This window comes from Salmo salar, chromosome 20 (assembly GCF_965601325.2).
Source record: "Salmo salar chromosome 20, fSalSal1, whole genome shotgun sequence".
Classification (NCBI taxonomy): domain Eukaryota; kingdom Metazoa; phylum Chordata; class Actinopteri; order Salmoniformes; family Salmonidae; genus Salmo; species Salmo salar.
The window spans coordinates 50,630,229-50,647,936 of NC_138310.1; the positions used below are offsets into that span (position 1 = coordinate 50,630,229).

Sequence of the window (17,708 nt, forward strand, 5' to 3'; positions counted from 1 at the left end):
ATTGCGTTGCATACTTACGTAGGCTATACATTTGCCTTAACTGTGCTTCCATCCTTGGCTCAGTCAAAGCTTTTGAGATTGAGGACCCAAGCTAGATTGCTAATATACAACCATATGTTCACAAATGCTTAGAAAACATAATTGACTAAATTACAGTATACAAAACATGACAAGCCAGTCAATTATTATTTTTAGACAATTACATAAAAAACTATACAAAAAGACAAGTCAACCCTACTGTTACAGTTGTGCTGTGAGACTTGGCAATGCTGATTCCACAATGACATTTGTGTGTTTTTATTTATCTGTGCAAGTGTCCCGCACATCCGCAGCGAATGGTTGGGAGATGTGATGGTCAGTGAACAGTCTTATCTTTCCATAGAGAGGTAGTGTCTTGTCAGATGAAACACTCCTGGTCAGCCCGTGGTTTTACCCGACCAGGTGATAGGTCAACCAGTACATGAATATGGGCTGGGCGGCTGCGATGGACATGGTCAGGTACATCCTCAGCTGGTTCCTGGCCCCGTGGACCAACACGCCTTGGGCTGCTGCCTCAGACAGGAGCTTTAGTCTCAACGTGCGGATCTGAAGAGAGGACCAAGAGAGAGGGAGCAAAAACGTAGCTTGTCAACCTGAGTGCAGTAGTCAAGGCACTGGCAGGGGACATTGGGTGGAGTAAATTAGATTCTAAAGTTAGCTCTTCCTGCTACTCACCATGAAGATGAAGATGGATATACAGCACCATAGCAGCGTTAGGTAATACCCCATTCGACCAAATAGTAAACCTGCCACGACCCCTACAATCATCCTGCACACAGAAGGGAATCCTTCACAATTCATCCGAATAGTTGATGTGTCATCATGTCTATACAACTTTTTTTTTGTTTTAAATCAGATGACATCAAAGTTGAAAGACAGGAAAATCCAGAACCACAAAGTCATACTAATCATGTCAGAGAGCAAGAGACCATCCGTACCCAACATATTTGTATCCGGAGAAGGCCACAAGGTCGATGGTGGTGAGGTCTGTGTTGACTGTGACCAGGTAGAGACTGAGGAGGATAGCCAGCACCTCCATGATGAGCCACACCAGGGCCGAGCTGGCCTGCATGCCCAGGATCTCAGGGGTAAACCTAGAGACAGACGGGAGGTTGAGGTTAGGGTAGATACAAGTTTCAGGATACTATTTATACAGAAAACTGGGAAGAAAGGTGCAAAGAAGTGAGTGGAAGTGGACCACCTTTACCTGTTTTGTGTTCCAAGTGCTAACCCAGAAACCAGGATGTACGTGATGAAACCCATTGCTGCAAAAAAATATATAAAAAAAAAAACAATAAATAGGCTAGTTGCGGGTCTTATTAGTTTAGTTCAGTCAGGGTGGTAGACCTGACCAAATCTCCTTTACCTGGAATGTACAAGTCAGGAGCGTTGATATCAAAGCGTGGAGCCACTGGGGTGTCCTGTTGGTAGCTCACTTCCCAGTTCTAAAACAAAAACATACATCTTCTTTAGTCACCCATTCAATGAGTGTCATCCTCGTGCGTAAGTTCAGTATCAGCTTGGTAGCTCGGAGTCTGGACATGGACACAAGCAATATGAACAGATGGTGACCAGATGGTACCTGGTGCATGTAGGGGAAGACTAGCAGTCCGAGTTTCTTGCCCACGTAAACTGTGTCCACAGCAAAGTAATACTTCAATTTGGAGATGGGGAGGAAACGATCCAGCTGTAGAGTAAACGGAGCAAAACCAAGACGATTTATCCCTTCTTAATGGCCCTCATGTTGCAACTTACTAACTGGTACCACAACTATTTACCATCAGTACCATGAGTCTTACATTTTTGTCTACCAAGTCTTTGCCCTGGCTGGCCAGGCTGCTTCCGTACGCCATGGCCAAGTTGGACATGGGGTCTGAGAGGAGGGTCTGGCCGGGGTAGCCCATCGCCCCAACACCCTGGCCCGGGAACCCAGCGGGCTCCACCCCTGGCGCTGCGCTGGTGTCGTCAAACAGCTGGCTGGGATCTGTCCTGTCCTTTGACGTGTTCCTCATCCTCAATTTGGGATCTATTACACAAGAGGAGGATGAAACCACATTCTGATCAGTGGAGTGGGGGATACAGACTGCAAGTACTGCGCAACACATGCATGCATCGTTAATAGCTGTGATGTTATGTGAAGTTGTAAGGTGACAAAACGTCAATCTTCCAATGCATTTGAAGGACCAACATTTTTTTGCTGCAAAAGAAGGGGCTATGCAGTGCACATTGACACATAGCAACAAATAGCGTGGCCGAATCAGACCGTGCCAATAATGGGGTCTCTTCACTCCATGTGTAAGATAAACCCTGCTCTCAGTCATCATTTCTGGGTGTGTTTTATCCCCTGAGGGCAGAACCCTTACGTCACCCCAGCCTCTTCCTATCAATTTATGCTTTGTCCTTCTTTCACAGACATTCATTGGCCTGCACTGTAGACTAATCGTATTATTAATACTTAACAACAAGATCCCTTGCGATTAGGAACCTCCTTCTCAAAGAGAGCTATCTGGCTCGAAGTCAGCCAGAACAAGTAGGCTCTTTCAAAATGGACCAATAAAACTTTCAAACAAGGACACACTAAGACACATTTATAGATCTTCACTTGTGGTCTACAGTAGAGCTGGGTGGATAAACCGAAAATTAGCGATACTTAACCAAACCAAGGATTTATCGAGGACATTTTACTGATATCGATAATAATGATAATTAGCTTTGTGACGTTTAATGAAATAAGTCTGCTAATATGGACTATTGCTAACTGGGCAAATGGTACAACATTAGAAGTAGTAGTTTCAAAGGGTCATATAAAAAAGTAACCGGTGCACACTAATGTCAAAGTTATCATTCAATTCAATATTATCTTGACAATTGAGTCAATTTATAGTGATATCGTCCAGCTCTAGTCTACTGTGTCAAAAAAAGCCTAAATACAATGTTTGTTATTCAGCAGAAGCACATCTCTTAATATCTGTATTTCTATTTCTGACCTATTTTCATGGGTAGGCCTATTGTTTCCTATCCTTTACAAAATCAGTAAGTTTACCATGGTGCTCTTAGCCCTTCTCATGACTCCAATTCCATTCCACTACAGTGTAGCCAATCCACGTCCCATTTTGCCTTGTGAGTGAAATGGCCCGGCGCTCCGACGCTGCCCAAATGCTCTGTCTAAGCTCAAATACAGCTCACTTGCGATATGGTTTTGGAAACAGTTGGAACTTAACTTTCATATAAGCGAGAAAATAATTGTTCAAATTCAAAAGATACACTTGCTGTACACAGTTTAGGAAAGGAAATGTGAACATGTGAAATGGAATTGTCGAATGGAAATGTGAGAGAATGTGTCGTAGCCGAGGCGGTGTGCGAAAACACCCGGGTGCAACTTTGCTAAACTGTGCACAGTAAGTGTATAATATTTGAAAGATTCTTTATCTCTTATATGAAAGTTAAGTTCCAAAGGTTTCCAAAACCGTATTGCTAGCAAGGATTAATAAACTTTCTAAACGTTTTTGAAATGTGTATTTATTGCAGATTTCAAAGTGCTATGTGTTCTTTTCTGCAAAATCCTCTAGAGGGCAGAATTTGAAAACTATACCGGATACCAAAATGATACCATGGCAAACAAAAAACAAAAAAAGTGGGGAGGATTGTCATTTCCCGTAGTTTATTTTATTTTCGGTCTGAAAAAGCACACTTTTTTTTAACAGAAAAACAACAAAATTGGATGTTCTAAGTCCACAACAATGCTTAAACACATTAGAGGACAATTGTTTAGAAAATTATATATTTTTTGTGTAGTCACTTTTTAATTCAGGTGCGCGCCAGCCAGTTGTGTTTGGCTAGCCGTGTTTCTGTAGCGCACATGTGATGGGAGTTTTCAAAACAAATGGCCACTGGATTGATGCAAATATTTAGGTCTGCCAGGCATTTTTAATGACCTTTTATTTGCTTTTCCATCTATCCGAAAACGGTTAGGCTATCATAAGCATTGCTAACAGCTACACAAAGTGGTAGACATATAGGCCCTACGCGCACTGCACACAGCAGGGCTCGACATTCAGGTAAATGTGCCAGTGGCACACTGAAAAGAAAAATACTGTCCCGGGTTAAGATCTGACAGGAAAGCCAATGATGCGTGCATAATTTCACTAGAGGTTAATTTTATCTTTAATTTAGCCTATACAGGGTTCATTCAGACATTCGCAAGTCAAATTCAATGACTTTCAAGGCCTTAAATTATAATTAAGGACCTACATTTTATATTAAATTGATGTAATAGCCTATAGAAAAAAATGTATCCCTCCAAAATGTATGCATTAGGTTAACGTGGGGTTAGCGGGCTACTGACGGGGATGATTGACTGGCCCGGAGGATTTCCAAATCTCTGTATGTCGACCCTGACACACACAGACGGGCATTCCCATGCTGTTGCTGCCACTTCAGAAAGTTGGTTTATTTTTGGTCAACTGCAAATTGCCATGATGATTAAAAAAGCCAATTGTGAACCAAAAACTAACATGACCAGGTACCTTTTTATCACTGGCACCCTTGCGACCAATAAAAAAGTGTTGCACTGCTAACTCAAACGGTCGCAAATGAGACTATTTTGGTCGAAACCTGAATGTGCCAAAAAAAGGCTTCTGAATCTCCGATTTCTGAAGATGTTATCATCAATAATTGTAATATTTCATGTTCAAACATGTCAAAATGTATATGTAGGCTACATGTGAATAGTCATGGATGTGAGCTGATTAAAATGATATACAATGCTATCCTATTAACTGTTATTCATTAAACAGACTACTAGAAACTTGCTGCATAGCCTACATTACAATGTAAAATTCCATAGGAATGCCTACATTACAATGTAAAATTCCATAGGAATGCCAATACATTTTCACCTATTTGTACTTGGGGGTGGCAGGTAGCCTAGTGGTTAGAGCGTTGGACTTGTTACTGAAAGGTTGCAAGATCAAATCCCTGAGCTGACAAGGTAAAAATCTGTCGTTTTGCCCCTGAACAAGGCAGTTAACCCACTGTTCCATCATTGAAAATAAGAATTTGTTCTTAACCGACTTGCCTAGTAAAATAAAAATTATGTTCCGGCCCCGACCATCCGCTCAAGAAAATCTAGATGATGATCCCTGTACTTGGATAACATTGTATATCATTTTAATCAACTCACATCCATGGCTAATTACATGTTTGAAGATGAAATATTGCAAATAACATCTTCAGAAATCAGCAATTCAGACAGCTTTTTAGGCACATTCTTACCACAATTCTGTGAATAATCGAACATCTTTATATACTGCATCTAGCACACTGGCTCATGTGGTTGTGTATTCTGCATCACTATAAATAAATAAAAATTGGGCATACTACAATTATATTTCATGCGAAGTTGTCCAATATGACCTCATTGAGTTGTTTGGCGGTCATATTGGAAAAAGGCTTCTGTGGGTTTAATGCGTGAATTCTGTGATGGACCTGTATCTACAAATATTGTTAAACCCATGTTCTAGCTGTGTGTGTGCAATTTGGTGCCTTTATCACCAAAGTTACAATCGAAAAACGCAGCTGCCCCATTATGTGGAATGTTATGTCTATGCTTCCAACATTCTAATGCCAATGGCACAATATACAAAACTAGTTATAGCTGGTGCTTTTAAAAAGGTTGGTTATATTGTATATAATTTGAAAGGTAATTTCATGACCTTTCAGAACCACTTGTCAAACAAAGTTTAAACTGTATGAGGGTTTCCTTTTTAAAGCCATTTATTTATACAGACAATTCTAAAATGTACCCTAGAGGTCAAAGTTATGTTGGCCTGAACATTCCCGAAAATATGTCTGATGGATAGCTGTGAATCTATGCTTTCCAATGATATATGATTAAAGGGTATAAGTGAACAACAACTTACTGTATATGGGAAAATTGAATGGAGTGATGAAAGAGAGTGATAACACACAGAAGGCTACCATTGCTGCGCTGCTCTCACACATTTTCCAACTATAGAGACATAGAACTTAAAAATAAATAATCACTGAGTGTCGGCCCAAGTGAGCCTGACCGACCCCCCTGGCTCATGGCTACCTTGGATTTTTGAGAGATTGGGGGCTCTATCATAGAGCATAGTCTATGCCAATTCATTTCCATTGCATCAAACAACTTCCTATATATACTATTATTGAGCAGAATGAATCACCAACTCAGTCAATAGTACTACCTAGGCTTATTATGGAGCCGTCCAGGAAGTCAGCCACCAGGTCCTACAAATCCCAAGTTCAATTGCACAAGATGCTGCCAAATTGGGACACCCAGTAGTAGGCCATTGTTGGGCTTACCACAGTGGTGCCAGTTATTTTAGCAAGTACATTGCCTTCAGAAAGTATCCACACCCCTTTACTTTTCCCACATTTTGGTTGTGTTACAGCCTGAATAAAACATTTATTAAATAGTGATTTTGTGTCACTGATCTACACACATTACCTAATAATGTCAAAGTGAAATTTAGTTTGTAGACATTTATAAAAAAGCTGAAATGCCTAGAGTCAATAAGCATTCAACACCTTCATTATGGCAAGCCTAAATAAGTCCAGGAGTAAAATGTGCTTAACAAATCACATAAAATGCATGGACCACTAATAGTGGTTAACATGATTTTTTTGAATAACTATCCCATCTCTGTACCCAACACATATATCATGTTCCTCAATCTAGTAGTGAATTTCAAGCACAGATATAACCACAAAGACCAGGGAGGTTTTCAATGCCTCGTAAAAAAATGGGCACTAATTGGTAGATGTGTAAAAATAACAAAAGCAGATGCTGAATATCCATTTGATCATGGTGAAGTCATGAATTAGGCTTCGGATGGTGTATCAATACACCCAGTCACTACAAAGATAAAGGCGTCCTTCCTAACTCAGTTGCCGGAGAGGAAGGAAACTGCTCAGGGATTTCACCATGAGGCCGATGGTGATTTTAAAACAGTTATAGGGCTTAATGGGTATGATATGAGAAAACTGAGGATGGACCAAAAACAATGTATTTAATCCACAATACTAATCTAAATGACAGTGTAAAAAGGAAGCCTGTACAGAATAAAATATTTCAAAACATGCATCCTGTTGACAACAAGCCACTTAAGTAATACTACAAAAAAATGTTGCAAAGAAAAATGAGCTTTTTGGCCTGAATACAAGATGTTATGTTTGGGGCAAATCCAACACAACACATAACTGAGTACCATTCTTCATATTTTCAAGCATGGTGGTGGCTGCATCATGTTATTGGTATGCTTGTCATCGGCAAGAACTAGGGAGTTTTTGGGGATTAAAAGCAACGGAATATGGGGCCTCCCGAGTGGAGCAGCGGTCTAAGGCACTGTATCACAGTGCTAGAGGTGTTATTACAGACCCGGGTTCATTTCTGGGAAGTGCCACAACCGGCCGTGGCCAGGAGTCCCATAGGACGGCGCACAATTGTCCCAGCGGCGTCTGGGTTAGGGGAGGGTTTGGCCGTGGGGGCTTTACTTGGCTAATCGTGCCCTAGCGACTCCTTGTGGCGGGCCGGGTGCCTGCAAGCTGACACCAGTCACCGGTTGAACGGTGTTTCCTCCAACACATTGGTGCGACTGGCTTCCGGGTTAAGCTGGCGGGTGTTACGGAGCGCGGTTAGGTGGGTAATATTTCGAAGGACGCATGACTCCACCTTTGCCTCTCCTGAGACCGTTGGGGAGTTGCAGCGATGAGACAAGATGGAAATTGGGGAGAAAAAAGCAGGGTAAAAAATGAAGGAAAAAAATATTAAAAAGTAACAGAATATAGCTATAAGCACAGTCAAAATCCCAGAGGAAAACCTGGTTTAGTCTGCTTTCCAACAAACACTTGGAGACAAATTCACCTTTCAGCAGGACAATAACCTAAAACACAAGGCCAAACCTACACTGGAGATGCTTACCAAGACAACATTGAATGTTCCTGAGTGGCCTAGTTACAGTTTTGACTTAAATCGACTTGAAAATCTATGGCAAGACTTGAAAATGTCTGTCTAGCAATAATCAACAAGCAACTTGACAGAGCTTGAAGAATTTAAAAAACAATAATGGGCAAATATTGTACAATCCATATGTGAAAAGCTCTTAAAGATTTACCCCATAAGACTCATAGCTGTAATCACCGACAAAGGTGCTTTTACAAAGTATTGACTCAGGGGTGTGAATACTTAATGTAAATGAAATATTTCTGTATTTCATTTCCGGAGTGGCGCAGCTTTCTAAGGCACTGTATCTCAGTGCAATATATATACAGTACCGGTCAAATGTTTTAGAACACCTACTCATTCAAGGGTTTGTCTTTATTTTTACTATTTTCTACATTGTAGAATAATAGTGAAGACATAAAAACTATGAAATAACACATATGGAATCATGTAGTGACCCAAAAAAGTGTTAAACAAATCAAAATATAAATAGCCACCCTTTGCCTTCATGAAAACCTTTGACCGGTAGAGTGGTAGAGAGTGAGATATATATATATATATATATATAGATAGATAATTCAGGATGTAACACAAAATGTGGAAGAAGTCAAAGGGTGCTAAATTACAAAAAATGTAATGTATGAATACTTTCTGAAGGTGGCTACTGTAGCTGTCTTGGGAACAAATTCTGATTGGACACTGGGCGGAGACCAACAAGAACCTAACGTTAGCTAACATAACCAGAGGCACAGTCCCATGACCAAATTTAGAAGCAATGCGGGCAGTACGTAAAGGCTTGATAAAAGAAAACGTAAATCTAGAGAGCGAATAGCGCGACCTTCTAACGTAAACCTGAATAATGTAGCCCGAAACTGATCAGACATGTTTCAGGTTCTCTGTCTTCATAGAATATGAAAACCTATCTGGTGATATTATCTAATGTGGCTAACCACGAGCAAGCTAGCTAACTTAGTCTTGTGCAATATGGTGTCAGCTAGCTATATTAGCAATACGTTTGCTGTTATGATTGATAAGACACAAGATATGACAAAAAAACTAGTTGGCTAGCTACATTTGCCAGGTAGTTAGGTTCGTTTTGGTTTGAAGAGCAGACATGGAGTGGGTTAGCTTACTAGCTAGCTATTAGCATGCCGGTTAACTAGCTAGCATACGTTAGCTAGATTTCTAGGTCAAAAAGCAAGACATCTTACCAATACTTTGATCAACATACGTAACTTACACTGTGTGAACCCACTTTGGGTTGCTGTGTAATCCATGTCCATCAATTATTACAGGTAATTTGGGATATCGTCTATAAAAACGCTGATATGAAACCATTCAATACACTTCTACAAAATTAGTACACAGCCACACCCATGTGTCAACTGGCCAATGATAGTATCATAAAACTCCAAAAAAGACAAAGGCGTTCCTGGTAAAATGTGGACCAATCGAAAAAATCCACTATAATTCTTTACTTACGCAGGGAGGGCAACTTCATGAAATCTTTTTCGGTTTGAGATCCTGTACGTAACACTATGTTAACTTTAGTACTTTACACCACTGATTTTCACCTATATTTTTGACACATTACATCTCCTGCACAGTAATGTGCAGCTCTATTGCATCCTTAGCAGGGATATTTGGATTCCAATCAGGTTCTCATATACAGTGGGAAAGTGAATCTGTTTATCTAATGAGCCATGGTGGTCTAGTCTCTTGCTGCGTTCATATGAGGTTCAAATGAGGTATCCTGCATGTTTTCAATTTAAGTCAACATCTTCTATTACTTCACATTTAGGTAGCTAATGTAATGGTTTGTTTGCCAGTGCAAGTCTAGATAGCACTAGCTGAATTATGCCTACAACAATGAAGTTTCAGTCCGCTAGATGCATCTCTACATCATGGACATATCTCTGGGTGACGTGGACATCCCCATGCATGCGCCTTATCAAAATATGACATTCAATATTGCACCATCCCATTCTCTGGGCTCTGTCTGCAATCATAACCAGTAGTATCTACCAGGAATAATAAAACATAGAATAATAATAGATGTTTGGTGAGTATTTGAATTACGTATGACCACTGGAGTCTTTGCCACTCAAAATATATTTTTATAGAATACTTTCAGATTTATTTCGTCACTCAAAATCTGCCAAAGCATATTCTGTGGGAGGGGTTAATATGAATTCAAAATAATTGTACATGATTTATATGAATTGGGTCATGAACATATGAACTTTGAAATGAACAAGGGAGAGGTTAAACATAGGCTAAGTCTGGCATAAATTTATTCCCAAACTTTACAATAACTCTGTTGCAGTGGTTGTAGGTAGTCTCAGTATAAGCTATTCCCTCCATCGCGACACTGCTGCCCAGTTGAAGAGCTTGTGATCTCCATGCAGCACCACAGCACCATTCGCCTTTGGAAAAGCACCCCTCAGCTTCAGAAAATGCCCTTCTAGAGGCATGCAACCATAGTAAGTATACCCTAATGTAGGCCTTTTTGCCTACTAGCCAAATAAAGTGCAGAGCATGCATGATGCTTGCAACGTATCATTCCAACATATTTGTACGTTTAATTCCTTGTTCAGTTAGTATGTCATCCATTGTCATTTGTCTGAGTTACAACAGGAACTAAATCAAAGAGAATAGAACAGTCTTAACCATTTGTTTATGGAAATCTAAATTCTCCAAAGTTCTTTAGCCTACCATTTTAATAATTCAATGTTTAATTTAGGCCTATCCAAATAAATAAAAATAGGCCTTCAACTTGTAGGAATTGCAATTTAGGCTTTCATTTTGGGTACTGGTGTCTTGCCGAATACTTTTAGAACTCTATTTGTGTTTTCTAACTGTTGTGAACGGATCTGCTTGTCCGAAGCACCCTAACACAGGCGTGAGGCATAAAATGAATTGACCAGAGGCAGTGGTTGTGGTTCCTTTTCTTTTGTATCGTTTACTACACGGGTCTTTTTTCACCCGACAAAATAACTCCAGTACAGGGAACATCCAACGCTGAAAACACCAGTTTAACGAAACAAATAAAAATAAACTAAGCCGTTGACCAAAAGGCCAGTGGCCAAAAAGGGAACGCATAACAACAAATGGCTACTCCTGTCTTAGACTATCGTCTACACATAAGTTACAGGAGGAACGCTTCTCTCTACCTAAAGCCTGCCTAGGTTAACAGAGAGACAGGGTGCCCAGTTACAGAAGCTTTCTCTGAGGTAGGCAATTTTATTTTTTATTATTTTATTTTTATTATTATTATTAATAATAATAATAATAATAATAATAATAATAATAAATAAACAACATCCCCATCTCTACTCCCAATCTTTTCCCCCAGCTCTTCTCCTGGCACACCTATATAGAGGAAAACACAAAGCAATTAGTGGGCCCAGCTGTGTACGAATTGGCTTTACAATAAGTACCTATCCCCTGAGGAGGGTGCTGTCGTGTCATCTTCCGCCGTCTGGTCACTGAACTCTCGCACTGTTTTTACTATAGGATCCCCTTAAAAAGAGACCCTAGCTCACAGGCCTCTAAATCTAGCTTCTAAATACATTTTAAACAAAATAGTTGATGAAGGACGTGCAGTGGCTGATAGGGAAAACATATCTTGCAATAAGAATAGGCTATCTGGCAGAGTTACTCCACATCAAGAATTCCATTTGGCGAAAGGCTCGGCACGCGCATACTCAGCCTGACTGGCTCTCGTTCAGGCAAATTAGAAATAAGTGCACTCAGGCTATCCGGAGGCAAAAGTGAGTTACTTTAAGGAGCAGCTCACACTCTCTGGGTCTAACCCCAAGAAGTTCTGGAAAACGCTGTATGACCTGGAGAATAAACCCTCCTCCTCACAGCTGCCATATGTCCCTTAATGTTGATGATGTGGTTGTTACTGACAAGGAGCGCATGGCTGAGCTCTTTAATCACCACTTAATTAAGTCAGGATTCCTATTTGAGTCAACCATGCCTCCTTGCCCATCCAACATTTCCTAATCTCCCAGCCCTTCTAATGCAACTTGCCCCAATGCTCCTCTCTTTTCCCCCTGCCCCACTACAAAGTTTCTCCCTGCAGACGGTCACTGAGTCTGAGGTGCTGAAGGAGCTTAAACTTGACCCCCAAAAAACATCTGGGTCAGATGGTTTAGATCCTTTCTTCTTTAAGGTTGCAGCCCCTATCATTACCGAGCTTATCTCTGACCTTTTTAACCTGTCTCTCTTCTCTGGGGAGGTTCCCATTGCTTGGAAGGCAGCCACGGTTCATCCTATATTTAAAGGAGGAGATCAAGCTGATCCTAAATGTTAGAAGCTCATTTTATATTTTGCCCTGTTTACCAAAAGTGTTGGAAAAACGTGTCAATTCTCAACTGACTGGCTTTCTTGATGTCTGTAGTATTCTCTCCGGTATGCAATCTAGTTTCCGCTCAGGTTATGGATGTGTCACTGAAACCTTAAAGGTCCTAAATGATGTCACCATTGCCCTTGATTCTAAGCAATGTTGTGCTGCTATTTTTATTGACTTGGCAAAAAGCTTTTATACGGTAGACCATTGCATTCTTGTGGGCCTGCTAAGGAGTATTGGTGTCTCTGAGGGGTCTTCGGCCTGATTTGCTAACTACCTCTCTCAAAAAGTGCAGTGTATAAAGTCAGAACATCTGCTGTCTCAACCACTGCCTGTTACCAAGGGAGTACCCCAAGACTCGGTCCTAGGACCCACTCTCTTTTCAATTTACATCAACAACATAGCTCAGGCAGAAGAAAGCTCTCTCATCCATTTAGATGCAGATGATACAGTCTTATACTCAGCTCACCCCTCCCTGGATGTTGTGTTAAACACTCTACAACAAAGCTTTATTAGTGTCCAACAAGCTTTCTTTGCCCTTTACCTTGTTCTGAACACCTTCAAAACAAAGGTCATGTGGTTCGGTAAGAAGAATGCCCCTCTCCCCACCGGTGTGTTTACTCCCTCTGAAGGTTTAGAGCTTGAGGAAGTCACCTCATACAAGCACTTGGGAGTATGGCTAGACGATCCACTGTCCTTCTCTCAGCACATATCCAAGCTGCAGGCTAAGGTTAAATCTAGACTTGGTTTCCTCTATCGTAATCGTGCCTCTTTTATCCCAGCTGCCAAACGAACCCTGATTCAGATGACCATCCTGCCTATGCTAGATTATGGAGACGTAATTTATAGCTCGGCTGGTAAGTGTGCTCTCGAGCGTCTAGATGTTCTTTACCATTCGGCCATCAGGTTTGCCACCAATGCTCCTTATAGGACACATCACTGCACTCTATACTCCTCTGTAAACTGGTCATCTCTGTATACCCGTCGCAAGACCCACTGGTTGATGCTTATTTATAAAAACCCTCTTAGGCCTCACTCCCCCCTATCTGAGATACATGCTGCAGCCGTCATCCTCCACATGCAACATCGTTCTGCCAGTCACATTCTGTTAAAAGTCCCCAAAGCACACACATTCCTGGGTTGCACCTCTTTTCAGTTTGCTTCAGCTAGCGATTGGAACGAGCTGCAAAAAACACTCAAACTGGGCAGTTTTATCTCCATCTCTTCATTGAAAGACTCAATCATGGACACTCTTACTGACACTTGTGGCTGCTTTGCGTGGTGTATTGTTGTCTCTACCTTCTTGCCTTTTGTGCTGTTGTCTCTTCCCAATAATGTTTGTACAATGTTTTGTGCTGCTGCCAGGTTGTGTTGCTACCGTGTTGTTGTCATGTGTTGCTACCATGCTGTATTGTCATGTCTTGCTGCCATGCTGTGTTGTTGTCTTAGGTCTCTCTTTATGTAGTGTTGTGGGGTCTTTCTTGTCGTGATGTGTGTTTTGTCCTATATATTTTTATCCCAGCCCCCGTCCCGAAAGGAGGCCTTTTGCCTTTTGGTAATCCGTCATTATAAATAAGAATTTGTTATTAACTGACTTGTCTAGTTAAATAAAGGTTAAAAAAATTAAATAAAGTCTTCATTCTTCTCACACAAGTAATTTGCAGAAGGCCCAAGACTATACTATACGCCATCTACTGGTATAACGTCGCTATTGAATGCAGTTCTAAAACGAGCTCTAGACTTTTATTTTGGAAATGAAACTGGAAGCTGCAGAGCAACTCTAACGTCTGGACTAGAATTGCTTGATTTACTAACTAACTTTGACTAGCTACGTTCGGTTAATGTCCTTTGCAGATGCCACATTACTGACGAGTGTTTGTACATATAAAAAATATCTGTAACCGAGTAAAGGGAGAAGTAAAAAAAGAATTGTGTAAATGTTAATTCATGGTCGTAACATATGTTTACAGATCTAATTTAAAGTTTACGTTTCATGTATGGCTTTTCTTACGATCCTAACCATTTACGTATGGATTTTCTTACGATCCTAATGATAGCTGCCTAAAGGTTGAGGTATCTCCTTCCATACTCATAGTTCCCAGTGGGAAATGTTACTTGAATGACCCTCCAAATAGGAATTACAAGCAGTTGTGGAAAAAGTACCCAATTGTCATACTTGAGTACAAGAGCAGCTTGTGACTGAAGTAAAAGTGAAAGTCACCCGGTAAAACACTACTTGAGTAAAAATCTGAAAGTATTTGGTTTTAAATATACTTAAGTATCAAAAGTAAATGTAATTGCTAAAAAATACTTAAGGGAGTTATTCATAATAAGGGTTACATGGAGAAAATCGGACCTCGCTGAAACGAAAATGGATGGCCCTCCCTTATTTACCTAAACCCTCCCTGAACGCTTGAAAAAAAACAAGTGACCCTCCCCTATACCCAAAATAATAATTAAAACATGTGGATAGGAGAGGACATGTCTACCATTTACCATAACTTCTTGGGCAGACCAGAGCCTTGGATATGCAGTTTTAGAAACTGTTCTTTGTCCTGTAAGCATGACATGGGAATTTTGATAGTGCACAAAACTCCAGGCCAAATGGTTGTGTATCTGCAGACCACTATGGACAAGAGTAGGGGTGGAAAGATCTCCTATATAGTAAAAGAAAAAAATAGCCTTTTATAAACATTTCATGCAATTCTACGTAATTTTACATATTAGCAGAATCTTTTTTTAATAACACAAGTTACTGAATTTGCAGGCTAAGAATGGACAGAGAGATAGGCATGTGTTCATCTTATCATATGTCTCCAATGACATATCAATGTGTCTTGTTTGCAACTAACCTGTTTGCAAATAATAAAATCTGAAACATCATTAGGAATCTGAGCACGGTACTGTACTTTCAAATATTAGGCCTACCTTTCCACCCCAGACAGAGTAGGCCTACCAACGCAGAAAAATGTAAGCTTTAACTGCTGGCTACTCTTCTTCTGTGGCTTAACCCAACGAGAGAAGGTCACAAGTGTTTCCCTAAATGCTGTCCGGTTTTAAACATCTATTGTACGGAAAGTGAATAGCTTAATCAATTGATAGTGACAGAATTCGATTATTTCCCAAGCAAAGTACATTTCTTGTCTCCTCGGGTATAGAAGGTTGTAGCTCAGCCTCTGTATAACAACGATATCCCCATATGCATCGGAGTCATGTCTTTTACAGGTATTTTACAGCTTGTTCCTAGCATAAAGCATTGCGGACCAAATGCGCTGTTATAGATCACTTTATATAATCGGCCTCAGGTTGGAATATCCATTGCAGCGTGTAATGCAGCCTAGTTTTATTTACACCATCCCAGCAGCCATCTTAGAAATATAACTTTACTCTGTGCTTCTCCAAGCATGCACTTCGTAGCTTATAGGCTATGGATAATTTGATTGAGACCACACTAAATAGCCTATAGGGACACTTGATATTGCGCGCCAAGCAGACAATCAGAGATGAGGGGCGGCATCGGGCACACATCAATATATAGCCATATAAGCAACTCATTCTAAAACAGTGAGAAATATAGACATTTAGTCAATTACAAATTACATGACCCTCCCCTGGACTAGATTTAAAAAATAAAAAATAAACCCCTTGACTGAAATTGATAAAGCATGACCCTCCACCATTTTCATTCAGCTACCCATTATGTAAATTCCGATCCATCCCTAAGTATCAAAAGTAAAAGTTTAAATCATTTCTAATTCCTTATTTTAAGCAAAACAGGCAGCACCATTTTCTTGTTATTTTTTATTTAAGGATAGCCAGAAGCACACCTCAACCCTTTAAATCATTTCTAATTCCTTATTTTAAGCAAAACAGGCAGCACCATTTTCTTGTTATTTTTTATTTAAGGATAGCCAGAAGCACACCTCAACCCTCAGACATAATTTACAAATGAAGCATGTGTGTTTAGTGAGTCTGCAAGATCAGAGGCAGTAGGGATGACCATGGATGTTCTCTTAATAAGTGCTTGAATTAGATTTTTTTTCTGTGCTGCTAAGCATTATAAATATTAATGTCAAGTGCAGATAGACAAAAATAAATAAACATCAGTCTCAACATCAACAGTGAAGAGGCGACTTCGGGATGCTGGCCTTCTAGGCAGAGTTGCAAAGAAAAAGCCATATCTCAGACTGGCCAATAAAAATAAAAGATTAATATGGGAAAAAGAACACAGACACTGGACAGTGGAACTCTGCCTAGAAGGCCAGCATCCCGGAGTCGCCTCTTCACTGTTGACGTTGAGACTGGTGTTTTGCGGGTACTATTTAATGAAGCTGCCAGTTGAGAACTTGTGAAGCATTTGTTTCTCAAACTATACACTCTAATGTACTTGTCCTCTTGCTCAGTTGTGCACCGGGGCCTCCCACTCCTCTTTCTATTCGGGTTAGAGACAGTTTGCGCAGTTCTTCGAAGGGAGTAGTACACAGCGTTGTACGAGATCTTCAGTTTCTTGGCAATTTCTCACATGGAATAGACTTCATTTCTGACTAGTTTCAGAAGAAAGTTCTTTGTTGTCAGCTGTGCTAACATAATTGCGAAAGGGTTTTCTAATGATCAATTAGCCTTTAAAATGATAAACTTGGATTAGCTAACACAACGTGCCATTGGAACACAGGAGTGATGGTTGCTGATAATGGGCCTCTGTACGCCTATGTAGATATTCCATAAAAAATGTGCCGTTTCCAGCTACAATAGTCATTTACAACATTAACAATGTCTACACTGTATTTCTGATCAATTTGATGTTATTTTAAAGGACAAAAAAATGGCTTTTCTTTCAAAAACAAGGATATTTCTAAGTGACCCCAAACTTTTGAACGGTAGTATAGCTAGTTTGACCACGTGTCAATGTTAAGCAAGCTAGCTAACTTTACTATTAGCAATGTTAGCTAGATTATCAAGCTAGCTAGCATCTCATTGGTTGAATAATTGTTCAGACTTCAAAGACACTTGAACACATTCATGTTGTATTTACGACTTCCCAATTTCCCATGAGCACATGAAACCCCCCTCTCCCTTAGGGTCCAGCATTATGCCGCGTTCACAGGCTAGTCGGAACTAGGAAACTCGGAAATCCCCAACTTGCTAAATGGTTGAACGCAGCTCGACTCGTGTATAACTACAACCTATTGGCAAGTCGGACATTTTTGAGGTTCCTAGTTCTGACTAGCACGTGAACGCAGCATTAGTCCTCTGGATAACAGTGTAGTTTTATCTGGTTCTCCATGGGTGATGCAGTATGCTTGCTTGAGTAGAAATGAGGAGCAAGAA

General features: G+C 40.3%; 1 protein-coding gene across 1 annotated transcript; it reads right to left on the reverse strand.

The window, feature by feature from the left end:
* Nucleotides 1-267: 267 nt before the first annotated feature.
* Nucleotides 268-9,412, reverse strand: LOC106580731 (protein YIF1B). The gene is made up of 8 exons (XM_014162074.3): nucleotides 9,264-9,412; nucleotides 1,839-2,065; nucleotides 1,622-1,726; nucleotides 1,406-1,484; nucleotides 1,247-1,304; nucleotides 978-1,133; nucleotides 715-808; nucleotides 268-585 (listed from the first exon to the last, which is right to left on the reverse strand). The coding sequence occupies exons 1-8, from the start codon at nucleotides 9,304-9,306 to the stop codon at nucleotides 430-432; spliced, it is 918 nt and encodes a 305-aa protein (XP_014017549.2). The 5' UTR covers nucleotides 9,307-9,412; the 3' UTR covers nucleotides 268-429.
* Nucleotides 9,413-17,708: the final 8,296 nt, after the last annotated feature.

What these genes read in the sequence shown, in the direction of transcription:
- LOC106580731 (XM_014162074.3), bottom strand. Translation starts at nt 9,306, where the DNA reads ATGGACATGGATTACACAGCAACCCAAAGTGGGTTCACACAGT. An exon ending in AAGACTTGGTAGACAAAAAT is followed by an intron (nt 1,727 to 1,838) that starts GTAAGACTCATG and finishes TTTACTCTACAG; the next exon opens with CTGGATCGTTTCCTCCCCAT. An exon ending in TCTTCCCCTACATGCACCAG is followed by an intron (nt 1,485 to 1,621) that starts GTACCATCTGGT and finishes TTTTTGTTTTAG; the next exon opens with AACTGGGAAGTGAGCTACCA.